Here is a 14,138-nt window from a genome sequence, read left to right on the forward strand (position 1 = left end):
GCGTCCAGTTTTGGTCCCTCCACTACAGAAAGGAGGTAGACAAATTGGAGAGAGTCCAGCGGAGGGCAACAAAAATTATTAGGGGGCTGGGGTACATGACTTACAAGGAGAGGCTGAAGGAACTGGGGTTATTTAGTCTGCAGAAGAGAAGAATGAGGGGGAATTTGATAGCAGCTTTTAACTACCTGAAGGGGAGTTTCAAAGAGGATGGAGCTAGGCTGTTCTCAGTGGTGGCAGATGACAGAACAAGAAGCAGTGGTCTCAAGTTGCAGTGGGGGAGGTCTAGGTTGGATATTAGGAAACACTATTTCACTAGCAGGGTGGTGAAGCACTGGAATGGGTTACCTACGGAGGTGGTGGAATCTCCATCCTTAGAGGTTTTTAAGGCCTGGCTTGACAAAGCCCTGGCTGGAATGATTTAGTTGGTGTTGGTCCTGCTTTGAGCAGGGGATTGGACTAGATGACCTACTGAGGTCTCTTCCAACCCTAATATTCTATGATTCTAAGGCTTGGACCTATGAAAATAATTCCATGATAACTAAAAATATAAGCAGTCTAAGGCTGTTTTTGACTAAAAAAACCCAAACTCTGTTCTGTGACTAAGTCCACTGTATTGCAATTCATTGTAAATTAAATATTCCCCACTGAAACCTTTGTCTTGACTCACATATTTTACAAATGCTAACAATTTAATAGAATGCATTATAATAATTCTAATTTAATTATAATGCATTCTGATTTTAGGTTTTAACTGACCAACACTGATAAAACCACAAAAATTAAAGAAAAAGAAATCTGTGTGTATCCAATAAAAACCTGCAAAACACAGGAAATAGTTACTTGTATCTAAGGGCTTGTCTAAATGGAGCAGTAATATGGATTATGGGAGCATAACTTCGAAAGCACACTTATGTATTATTCATTAATTGGTCCATGCAGACCCTATTGGAGTGCACCAAATGTTCTCTAGTGCGCTTTAAAGTAGTGCTGTTTGAAAGAGTACTATGTTAAAGTGCTCTAGAGAACATCACAAAGAGATTACTTATTACAGCATATATATTATATTATACAATATAATATACCTTACTCATTACAGTATATACTAAGAGAAAGCCCTGAAAAACCCTGATTTTTGACATCTACATAAAAACGTAAAAATTGCTAAAAATAAACCCTGAAAAATGCAATTAATAAACCCCAAAAAACAAAAGCCCTAATTATAAATTACAGTTTTCTGAGGGGTTTGGTTATTTATGTACATCCTTGCATCAAATTTCAAAGACATTTATAATTGAGCAGTTACAAATGGTGCTTTAACATAAGCACAGCTGAAAAACAGATGCAGTAAAAGGTATAATGTTTGCATGCTTGGAACAAATTTTTTTGCAGTAATTTAAACAGAAAATTCTGAGGTACTAGGAGCTTCTGAAGAAAAGAAAGCTGAATCTCTCACAGTTAGGAATGTGATTAATCAACTTTTTCAGAATATGATCAAAGATCAGATAAGCTCAGAACCTGGTAAATACATAATACAAATAAAAATAAACAACCATGTCACAAGCCTTTGCAACAGCAACAAGATTTTCCAGATGTCTAGGATGCTGCTTCTGTCAATAAATAGGGATGCCAGAATGTACAATGGTAGCTTCAAAGAAATCTTTATAAATAAAACTGATGAAACAGAGGTTCCACTACAAGTTTTACTGCCATTAGCTCTACAGTCCTATAACATTCTTCATCTTCAATGCTTAGCCAGATAGTCGGCGATAGCCATTTGGTCCATTCCTGTGCAACCGCAAAGGCTTGATGGCTTGAAAGTCGACCATCAGAACAGACTTGATAACCCCATGTACTAGGGGGTCTCCACTCCTCAATTGGTAGACTTTTATCCCAGATGTTAAAAGCCACCCGGAGAACGGCATACACTGGAACGACCTGTGGTATCCTTGCAACATGTCTGAAAAGCGTAAGGCACCTCCTGCAGACAATAGCCCCAGTAGCCTGTAGACCCAAACAATCACAAACATCTGCATTACAGATGAAGTCATGCCACTTTATACCCAGTATACAAAGTTGACATTTTGTGTGGGAAGTCTCCAGCTTTGTCCAGTCTGCGCAGCATAGTGTCCATGTTTCACAGTGGTACAACAGTATGGGAAGGATACAGCTAGAATAAATCCTGAACTTGGTTGTCATACTAAGATGTTGATATGTCATACATATCCATTGTAAATGGCCCATGGCAGATGCTGCGATGCCAATCCGATGGAGAACCTCCGTGTGAGAGCTGGAGAAGCTAGCAAGTATAAAACCCAGAAACTGATTCAATAGTTTCGTTGTTCAAAGAGATTGGACTCGCAGGTAGACCTGTCCTAGATTTTGCAGTTTGGTCTCCATGCTTCATAGTCAAAGACAAATCTTAGCTGACTCCTCCTCGGTATGCTGGAGAGCCTCACGAACCTGTGGAGGCTCCGTACTAAAAGATCATCATTATCAGTGTAGTCAAGGTCTGTGAGCGAGAGATCTCCGATCTTAATGCCTATGGATCTGATGGAATGCTACATTATGAAATCCACTGACCAACAAAAGAGTGCAGGGGCCAGAACTCAGCCCTGCCTAACACCAGATACTGATTTTGTCTGGGGAGCTGACATCCAGTTCCCCAGACAAACACGGGCAATGGGTCCATTATACAGCTCTCTAATCAAGTCCAGCAGAGTAGTAGAGACACCTACGCCCTTTAAGGCCTTCCATAACGAGACACAGTCTACTGAATCAAATGCAGCCTTAACGTCAACACACGCTATGTGCAGGGGCTTCCTGAACTCACAGTGTATCTCTGACAATAAGCGAAGGGCTAAAATGGCATCTAATGTGGGCCTGTTCCTCAAAGCCTGACTGTTGGGGACGATGCTTCCGATGTGGCAAAGGAGCAGGCATTCCAGCAAAACATGCACTAACACCTTCCCTGGAACGGAAAGCAAGTTGATCAGCCTGTAGCTCTTACATTCACTGCACGGTCCCTTGCCCTTATAGAGTGAGATCACAATACCATCCTTCCAGGAGGTTGGCAGGGTTCCAGTTCTCCACACCAGACAGAAGATGGCCAGAAGTGATTCTGCTACAGGATCAATAGCACATTTTAGCAGCTCTGAGGGGATGCCATCAACACCAGCTGCATGTCCATTTTTCAGTTTAGAGATGGCACATTTCACTTCATTCAATGTTGGTGCATCAGTACAAATGTCTGGATCCAAAACCACAGTGACTGCCAGATCATCCAGCTCTGAACAAGTGGCAGCTGGAAGATGGTTCAGGACACTGTGATAATGTTCCACCCAGCGTGAGAGAATGTCATCATTCGATTTACATGGATGGCCGTGGCTGTCATTCAGGATACCATTTGTAGTGACTACCTCTTGACCGCTGAGGTTGCAAATGGCATGGAATGCTGGCTTCAAGTTGCTCCTGACTAAGCCAAATTCGACATCATCCACCACTTAGTTATAATATGCCTTGCAATCATGGAGCGCCAGGGTATAAAATTTTTGCTTCAGCTGATTATGAGTGTGTTTATCACCACACTGGCACACTGTAGCCTTCAATTTAATTATCTGGAAGGCCTCCTTCGATAGCCATGGTCGGCCTGCTGGATGTCTATAGCCAATAGTCTGCTCAGTAGAAGTGAACAGGGACCAGGCAACCTCCATGTCGTCTGGCAGATTAGCTAGAGCCGAGAATCTGTTGCTGACATCAATACAAAACCTGTTGGCTAAACCTGGCACAATGAGTGCGTCGATGTCAAACTTCATCATCATCACAGAGGGCTTACCTGCTCGCTGGAGCATCAACATCATACAGGTGACCACTAGATGATGATCTGTGTTCACCGTGCATTCCACACCACGATAAACTCTACAGGAGGTGAAGATACGCCTATCACATGTAATAATGTGGTCCAACTCCTTTTGAGTGACGCCACCATGAAAGATCCATGACATCTGGTGTATGTGTTGCCTCTTGAACCATGACCCAAGAATGGAAAGATTCTGGGAGGCTCAGAACGTAAGCAAGCGGCAAGAGTTATCATTGGGTGTGCCTGAACCACAAAGACCAATGACCTGTTCAAACCCAGTTCTCAGGCAGCCAGTCACTGCATTTAGGTGACTCAAGATCACAAGATCATTATGTGGAAGGACTGTGCACACTAGATGTTCCAATTGATCGTAGAAATGATCTTTAACTGAGTCAACACATTCCTCTACTACTATGACAGTGAAGTAACAGTGTCGATGTTTAAGAGGTGCAGTTAGTAAACGATGAGAGACAGACATCCAGGTTGTCAGGGAGGACTTGGCTTCGTGTTGCAGTAGTACTGCTACACCATATAAATGGTTGGGGCTGCCAGAATACAGAAGGAAAGAATCTTCCAACCCATGATGTCTGTCATCTATCAGCCTTGTTTCTGTTAGTCCTGGCATTGATATATCAAGATGGTCTATTTCGCGTGAGACAGCGACCTGATGACCATGCCTGTGAAGAGTTGCAACATTCCAAGTTGCAATTTTGGTGGACTGTTGGAGATCCCAGATACAATTGGATGCATTGTCAATGTATTCCAGATGTGCCTGCCGACATCAGTGGATGCACGTCCCCAGGGGGACTTTGTCACAAACCCGTCATATTTGCACCGAGGGGAGATGGCACTGAGAAGGCATCTACAGCTGAAAGTAAGGCAGGGGCTTAACCCTGATGCTGAGTACTAGGTTATTCGTGGTCAAAAAAACAAGAGCCAACGATTATCCTGAGAAATATCTCATCCCACCGGGATGAGTCGGAGGTGCAGTAACGCAACCCTATTCCTAGTCTACCAGTACTGGCTTCACGCTGTGTGACCTGAGCCATTGAGACTTTCCCAGCGACTTCCTTTGCCTCGGGTACCTAGGTGCAGCTGCTGTCCTGCATCTTTGCTGCCTGTGTTAGCCATCATTTTCAGGGTTCACGTTGGATCTGTCCACCTTGCATAATGCCCAAGGCGATATTTCGGACAAGCCTTCATCATTGATGGCATAGCTCCATCGAGCAATCCCCTACTTCAGATGCCCTATAATTTTTTTAAGTTTGTGAGTTTAAGTCCTCACATCTCTACTTATAACACTATGGCTTTTAGTGAGCCCTCCAATTTTCTGTCTCCTTTCTTCCAAACAGCTTTGAACCTTCTACCATAAAATTGGAAACAGTTTCATTATATTTTACTGTGTTTGCTATGTCACATTGCCCATTGCTGTGTGATCATGTAACAAAACACCATACTATAACACACCCTCATGGGTCAGAGTTAAGGCTGTTGTTGCAACTTAACTCAATTTCCTGATTTGTGTGTGATTAACATTCATTTTAAAAATACATCAATTTTATTTTTTGAAGAATCTGAAAAAATGGAATAAATGAAAAAGGTGATAGAAATGTAGAATCATAAATGCCAGCATACATCTGCAAAAGATGGAAGAAAAGTGAGAGACACAATAGTGGTTGCAATCAAGTATTGTTTTGGTGTTTTTCCCTTAACATTTACTATCCAATTAGTACTGATCAGGCCCAATTTCTCTTGATTTTATATTTATTTACTAATTTCTGTAGGTTCTATTTCCAAGGACTCTAGATGTTTCAATTACAGTGGATTAAAAAACAAGAACAATATAAAAACAGTTAAACATATGCTGAACAAAATAAGTAAGTCTTGAATTATTTCCTGAAGGTCAATGGACTCTGACCTTAATATGTTTCTAAAGAAAGTGAATTACAAGTTCAGGGACTCACAGCTGAGCAAGTTCTGCCACTGGTTATGGAGTACTCAAATGTAAGTATCAACAGCAAATGCCTTCTAGCCAATCCAGCTAATGATCATAAAGAGGACACAGGGTGAATACAACGGGGTCAAAGATCGAGTGCTTTAAAGATAATCATTAAGAGATTGAAGAAGGTCATAGTTCCTAGCTGTAGATTAGTGAATTTTACTTGTACTGCATATGTCAAAGGCTCATAAAAGCCTTAGTTTTCCCACCTATAAAATGGAGATAATTCTTACTCTACTTTACAGGGATGTTGCAAGTGTTCAGTCTGTAAAGCCCTTTGACATTATATAAAGTGCTAAATATTATTAATGAAATCAATAAGAGCAGTTATTTTAATGAGCCTAGTGCAGGTGGCACTCTCATCCATTCAAATACAAAACTGACCACAGATCTTCCCCAACTGCATGTAAAAAGGGTGCAGAAGGTAATGCTGTTTAGCAAAAAAGCACGTAAAAGGCTGGCTGTCTAGTTCATTAGGCATTTGAAACTAAAGTAAAAATATATTTAATGATACTGACTGATCATTATTTAATGATACTCCCTTGTAAAGTGCTTTAAGATCTACTGACAAAAAGCCCCACAAGTTACCACATAAGAAACCTAGGTATTGTTATTATTTAAAGCCTTTTGCCTCTAACAATTCCCTCACTATGGAATCCTGACTGATATCCGATTCACATTGTGGCACACTGCAATTCAACTGCAGAAAAGATACTGACCGTATCATGCACAGATATTCTGTACATTCCTCATTTATTTACCTCTATTTTTAAGAAACCAAAATCACTACTAGTTGGAGGAACTTCCACATAGACAGTATTAAGTATGTCCCCTAAAAAATACCGATGTTATCCATGTGAAGAAAGAGCAAATGGTTTTATATTTGTAATAATTTACCTGTGGAGCAAGCAGAGGCAGCCTAATGTAAGCCAACAGCTTACTAAGTTCTTTCCTTCTCTGTTCCAAATCATGTCGAACCCAAGTAAGCAGTGCATTCAGTATAGTTTCTTCATTAGGAATATTCATATCGTCACTTGCCAAAAGCTTTGCAATTTCAGCAGCTGGCAATAATAAAAACTCCTGATTTCTAATTACCTCCATGAAATTCTCCTGAAAAAGAAAAAAGTATTTTCAATATGAACACTGAAGACCTTTGGATAGGTCACTATTGTTATCCACTACTGAAAGCTGTAGAAACACAATGTATTGAGATGCAGATTTTGCTGAGTAGAGAGTACAGCATATTCCAGTACTGGGCATGTTTGTAATGGTCTTCATTATAGTTAGATTGGTTTGTGACAAATAAAATTTCCAATGACTAAAGGAACAGGAAAACAGTTCTAACGAACTTTCAGTAGGTTATTTTAAATTGTTTTTATTGTTTTGTAAGTCAAACAGAGCTGAACAAGGTATATAGATAGTGGAATGAAGATGTAAAGGATTCACAGTACTGCACCAGGCTACAAATTTATTTTTTTAATCAACAATTACTTTTTTGATAGAAGGGAAGATGTGGAGAATTGAAACCTATCATTTCTAGTAGCCTGTCCTCATTTCAGGGTAGGAAGAAACACAATATAAAATGTTTCCGACTATAAGTGCACATTATTTAAAAATACCAGGATTTTTAGAAGATTTTGTAGAAGCTTTATTAAACTCAAGTGCAAGTGGCAACCCCCACACCCAAAAAACTAGAAGAGCAATAAGAAGCTTATAACAAATATATTTTGCCAAACTTGAATGCTTTTTCTAATAGTACTGAAAAGGGCAAGATCAGAGATACTCCATGCTCCTTTGCAGGGGAACAAAAAGAAGACATAAGGTGGAAAGGATCTCTGAGTCAAAATAAGTACATCGACACTTCAATGGAAGACCATGGCACAGCCGTGGCTTGCCCAGGTCAGCTAACTTGAACTTGTGGGGCTTTGGCTGTGGGGCTTTAAAATTGCAGTGAAGATGTTTGGGCTAGGGCTCAGGCTGGAGCTAGGGCAAGCTCAAATGTCTACACTGCAATTTTATAGTCGCACAGCCCAAGCCAGCTGACATGGGCTCAGACTTGGTGCAGCAGGTTTTTTATTGAAGTGTAGATGTACTCAATATGGTCTGCTCCTGGAACAGCACATTTATATGTTTCCTTTTGCTCGGAGATTGTAGTAACTTCATGATCAAGTCCAAAATTAGCAGACATAATGTAGCTGAATATTAGAAAAACATTTGAATTAATCTCTACAATAATCTTACTCTCAAAATTAATTGAAATTGGTTTGGATATCGAAACACATGTAGACTGAAAACTGGCCGAAATACTTTTTGGTTTTTTAAGGGTAAAAATAAAAGCCAAAATATCCACAGGGGTGGGTGTGTTCTATAAGGGGACTGTGCAGGGATAAGTGTTAAGACCAGCCCTATTTAATATCTTCATTAATTATCTAAAAGAAATAAGCTGCATGTTAGTGAAATTCAAAGAAAATACTAAATTGGAAAGACCTTCAACTTGGAAAAATGCAAGTTAATATCTCAGAGGAAAAATAATTCAATAACTCAAAAACACAGACTTAATAACAGACAAAAATCTGGGAGCCGTAGAGAGAAATACTGATGAAAATGGCATTGCAAATCAGATATGAATTTGCAATACAAAATGGCAATAACAATGGCCATTACAGTTTTGGATTGCATAAGCACTGGCCATATCATCACAGAGGAGGCAGATAACATTCTTTTTTTTTAAAATGGCTCTGGCAATACATTGAGTATTGCATTCAATTCTGTGCATCTCATTACCAGGAAGATATTGACAAATTAAGGGAGAGAAGAGGAAGAAAACCTACAAAGGTTGGAGGGATTGACTTATAAGGAAAGATTTAACAAGTCGAGTATGTATTAGTGTGACTAAAAGATATAAAAGAGGACAAGGCACATGACAGTCTACAAATATCTAGTTACATTTTTAAACAAGCGTCTTCATGTTTTCTCCCTTGTTGCCTCTCACATTTGGGAGGTGCTCCCCATAAATGTCATAAAGCTGCCTCATTATCCATGTTCAAAACCCTCCACTCTGCCATGATGCCAAAAAAAACTTAATGCTGACAAGTAGAGACAACTTCCTATCACGTTGACCAATATTGTCTCATTGTTTCCTTGTACTCCCCTGTTTGTCTGTATCCATCTGTTGTCTCTTATCTTACACTAAGGGTATGTCTACACTACAGCGGCACAGCTACGGCACACCTTTCTGGTTGCTACTTATGCACTGAGTCTGCTTCTCCATCCCTCTCCAAGCCTCTGTTTCTGAGTTTTTCTACTCATAAATAGTATTGATCTCTGCTGCTACTCATGAATTATCAAATAGCAGAAAGCTGAACTTGAACCAATTCTTGTAATGTTTTTGCACTTTCCATGTGCTTCTGAAGACCAACAATAAAAACTGACATGACTGTTCTCTTTTCACTCTGCTTTAAAGCTTGAAAAAGCTCTGAGCAGCAGCTGCAGCAGAAATTCTAGAGCTGTCTTCTTGCACACTTGGACAACACTGGTTTATAATCACTTCATGTTCAGAAGGTTTTCCTTGTAACTTCAAAGGGTAGCAACTTAAAACAAAAATTAACAAAATTAAAGCTTGGATGCTGCAGAAGTTGATGGCACCTGCCTGGGAAAGTTTCCAATTCACCATAGGCAAGTGAATTTTTCAAGCCCTGAAAGAAGTACAAGCCATTTTCCTCTTGTCTGAAAACAGCATTTCCCTTTGGTTTGCATTTTTTGAAAGGGAAAAAAAGCTAAATATTTCACTGAATAACTGTCAACTGCACACAATCAGCTGTTCTCAAATGAGCTAGAAGAGAATAAAAATTGATTTTTTTCCTTGATGGACTGAGGATAATTAGAGGCCACATAGGTCACTGGACAGGTCACAAGACTGAAAGTCTGGAGTTCTGGATTCTCTTCCCAGCTTTGCCATTCAGTAGCTACAAGACCCTTGCCTTAACTTTTCTATCACCACTTTACAGATGGGAAATTGTGGTACAATTACACTGACCCTCTTTTATAAAGCACTTCAGGATCTACAGACGAAGATACTATATAAGTACTAAGTATTGTTACTACAAAGCAATCACCACACAATGAAAGATTTTCTTAAGTTAAAAAAATAATGTTGATCTTCAAATAATTAATGTGGCACCTTAGAGACTAACCAATTTATTTGAACATAAGCTTTCGTGAGCTACAGCTCACTTCATTGGATGCACACTGTGGAAAATACAGAAGACATTTTTATACACACAAACCATGAAAAAATGGGTGATTATCACTACAAAAGGTTTTCTCTCCCCCTACCCCACTCTCCTGCTGGTAATAGCTTATGTAAAGTGATCACTCTCCTTACAATGTGTATGATAATCAAGGTGGGCCATTTCCAGCACAAATCCAGGTTTTCTCCCCCCCCCACCCCCAAACACACACAAACCCACTCTCCTCCTGGCCACTATGGATGTAGAAGCCCTCTACACCAACATTCCACAGAAAGATGGACTACAAGCCGTCAAGAACACTATCCCCAATAATGTCACGGCTAACCTGGTGGCTGAACTTTGTGACTTTGTCCTTACCCATAACTATTATGGCCCACCTTGATTATCATACACATTGTAAGGAGAGTGATCACTTTACATAAGCTATTACCAGTAGGAGAGTAGGGTGGGGGGAGAGAAAACCTTTTGTAGTGATAATCACCCATTTTTTCATGGTTTGTGTGTATAAAAACATCTTCTGTATTTTCCACAGTATGCATCCGATGAAGTGAGCTGTAGCTCACGAAAGCTTATGCTCAAATAAATTGGTTAGTCTCTAAGGTGCCACAAGTACTCCTTTTCTTTTTGCAAATACAGACTAACACAGCTGTTACTCTGAAACGAATAATTAATAACATTCATCAACTCTTACCAATTTGCATCAATTATATTTTAGTTCCCTCCCTGTCTTCAAAATAGAGGAATTATACTCTGCTCATCTTGGGACAAGATGACATAGCATCTTGATGTTACTTGAGATATTAAGTTAATGGAGATTATGTTATTCTGATCTCCTGGATAAACTAAAGAAAACACAGTAGTCACCCTTGATGGAAATGTAGGATGGCCCCAGACCTGATATAACAGGAAGATGTTGGAAGTAAAACACTATGTTAGATGCTGCTTTGGAAAAGATCAAATGTGCAAAAACTCTGTACTTTATGCCCTGATACAGAGATACTTAAATTAATCTTTTGGCTAGTCTAGCAACATTTGTAAATTTGTGGCCCATTACTTTTTACAAATTATACTTACATAATAAGATAACTGTATGTGTAAAAGGTTAATTAGGTGCATTTGCACACATGATCCTGGTAATTGCATTTTACATGCCTACATTATCAGAATCAGGCACACAATGCCTGTTTATATGCTATTATGTCCACCACTAGTCACTTTAGACTGTTACTATGTCCTGAGGATTTTTCAGGCACGGTCAAATTTTGAAGTCCAAAAAAACTGATCTAGTTTGACAATAACCCTGAAGAGTTTTCTAATTCTTTGTCACAATGAGTAAATAGTCTATCAATTGAGTGACAACATAGTTAATAATAAAGTAATGAAACACTCATGTTCTTTTAGCAAAACAGCAACATACATACTTTCAATCTGAAGTGGTCCAGCATTCAAATAAATCCTACTTACATTTATACTTCAAATACACTGCTGTACTGACTGAAACCATGCCAATGCTTTCAAGTGACACTAATGAACGTTGTTCAGATAGAGAAAGTCTATTAGCGGAGCTAGGCCCACTGAGATTATTCACTGATGGATCTTTTATTTTGAGAAAAAGCCCATTTCATGTGAACTGCTGGTCTCTAAGTACAGCAATGGTTTAAATTAGGTGCTTATCAAAATACTCATTGTTGCACACAAAGCTTTTCAATATGACAGCATTAAAACTGAGTATCTGTTTTAACTGCAGTGAAATTGTTTGCATGGTGAACTGCTCTTTCCATCAGACTAGAAAAGAAAAGCAGCGGCAAAAGAAAGAAAATGAATATACTGAAATTAAAATATAAATATTTTATACTGTTCATTTTCCTCAAATTTCAAGTGCCTTTAAGAAAGCCAAAACAATGTGGCAAAACCAACAGAAATTTCTCCAGTCAGAGTCATTTCAGTGTAACCCATGATCATTTGTGGCATATGAATAATTATGGATTTTAACAAACAGAATTTACAGAACTATCGGTATGTTTAACCCTTATGCTTTAATATTTTTAATGGAATGAGCATCAAGTGACTAGTATTTATTAGTGTTGAACATTTTTATTCTTTCAAATTGCTTTTAAACAAATTAAAATTACTTTGGGATTTATTTTAATTGAAGATTCAATTGAACTATACATTTCTATTCAGTTTCCATAGCAACATTAGTTTCAAACCAAAGGAACTGCTTCAGTATTACTCATTATTACTAAAATTCAATTTCATGTCTCCATTGGAACTAAACAACATTAAAAAGGCCTTGGGAAGAATCCATCTAGCACAACTAATTAGTTTTGAAAATGGCTTTTTAAAATCCAGCTAATTTAAATTTGATTCATGCCAAAGCTTTAGAATCAGTAATTGTGCCACTGAAGTAAACAATGGCCTAAAGGTACATAACTATTTTCCTGTGAATTGAACAACTTCTTACTAAAGGAAAGATGTGGAGTCAGTAATAAACTAACTTTTGAGAAGTGAGACAACAATCAACAGTTGCTGTCAAAATAGTAAGACCAGATGGAGATACACCTTCTGAAGGTTAATATTTTAAAATGCATCAAATAATATTTTGTTAACCTTCCGATTCTAGCATTACACTTCTAAATGTTAGAAGAACGTGACTAGACAGTACCACAACTAGGACAATTATTTATTTAGGAAAAAACTGTTTGGGCAAGGAGGAAATAAGGAGTCTATTTCTGTGTGATTTTTTTCCAAACATTATGTACAATGATTTCTCAGTCTCTCACAATTAAGCATACTATTTCTCATCATCATACATATCTGTTTTACTCTGTTCTTCCTGTCTCATCTGATTGTTTTATTGATGCTCTGTCTTCAATCCATACTTGATCAATAATGAAACCTTTTCTTATTATATACTGACAGACTTCAGAGTAGCAGTCGTGTTAGTCTGTATCTGCAAAAAGAAAAGGAGTACTTGTGGCATCTTAGAGACTAACAAATTTATCTGAGCATAAGCTTTCGTGAGCTACAGCTCACTTCATCGCATGCATGCATGCTTATGCTCAAATAAATTTGTTAGTCTCTAAGGTGTCACAAGTACTCCTTTTCTTTTTATTATATACTGTAATTTGCACACTATTCATTCACATGTTTTAATAAACATTAGTATGTATGCATTACTAAATGCATCAATGATCCACCCATCTGAGAGGGAACTGAATCACACATGACAAGAATGCCGGGATATTTGATTCTAATTTCTCATAGTAAACTTGGAGTGACAAGGTGGGTGAGGTAATAGCTTTTATTGGACCAACATTTCTGTTGGTGAAAGAGACAAGCTTCTGAGCTACACAGAGCTCTTCTTCAGGTTTGTGTGTGTACCTCAAAAGTTTGTCTCTACTATCCTGCGACCAACATGGCTATAACAACACTGCAAACAATAGTGAACTTTAAGTCAGAGGAAAAATAATAAAAAGTAAAACAACCGAACAATGGGTTCCATTCAGCAAAAATTCAGAAGGTAAAAGGAAAATCAGTGGATTTCTGATTCAATCACCACAATTCCAATTAAGAAACACAAATTACACCTTTCAGATGACTTGGGGATACCACACAGGGGATCAAAAACTTTAATACTAAGTTCACTGATGTGGTATCCAGATGCCTGAGTTCAGTTCCCAAGAGCCTAGACCAGCAGAGGCCATGTCATGGGAGGAGGAGAGAAGCACCTCACATAACTCTAGGAACTCCCATGAGCAAACAGCAGCAGTTCTAACTGGTGGCAGACAGATATGCCTCTTAGGCTCTTAACTCTACTATCGGAGGAGGGTACCATAAAAGGATACCGTTGAGAGAGAAGGAGAAAAATTAACAAAAGATGTTGGTGAGGGAATGAAATTTAAGAATGTCAGAGAATCAGACGTGCTCCAAATAAATCCCCAAACCCTCACTTAATTGCTAGCTATACTTTTGCATTTGGCTACTCATGATTCTACCTAAGAACATATGTTCCTTGTTCCTATGTCGCTAT

General features: G+C 38.6%; 1 protein-coding gene across 2 annotated transcripts in view; it reads right to left on the reverse strand.

Annotated features, from left to right (window-relative positions):
• The window catches only part of KLHL5 (kelch like family member 5), a 92,147-nt gene that overhangs the window by 19,176 nt on the left and 58,833 nt on the right, over nucleotides 1–14,138 (reverse strand). For both annotated transcript variants that reach the window (XM_077815745.1, XM_077815747.1), the window contains one exon: nucleotides 6,753–6,965. In XM_077815745.1, coding sequence (XP_077671871.1) covers nucleotides 6,753–6,965 — 213 coding nt within the window. The remainder of the gene's footprint in view (nucleotides 1–6,752; nucleotides 6,966–14,138) is intronic.

Source organism: Eretmochelys imbricata, chromosome 4 (genome assembly GCF_965152235.1).
Source record: "Eretmochelys imbricata isolate rEreImb1 chromosome 4, rEreImb1.hap1, whole genome shotgun sequence".
Classification (NCBI taxonomy): domain Eukaryota; kingdom Metazoa; phylum Chordata; order Testudines; family Cheloniidae; genus Eretmochelys; species Eretmochelys imbricata.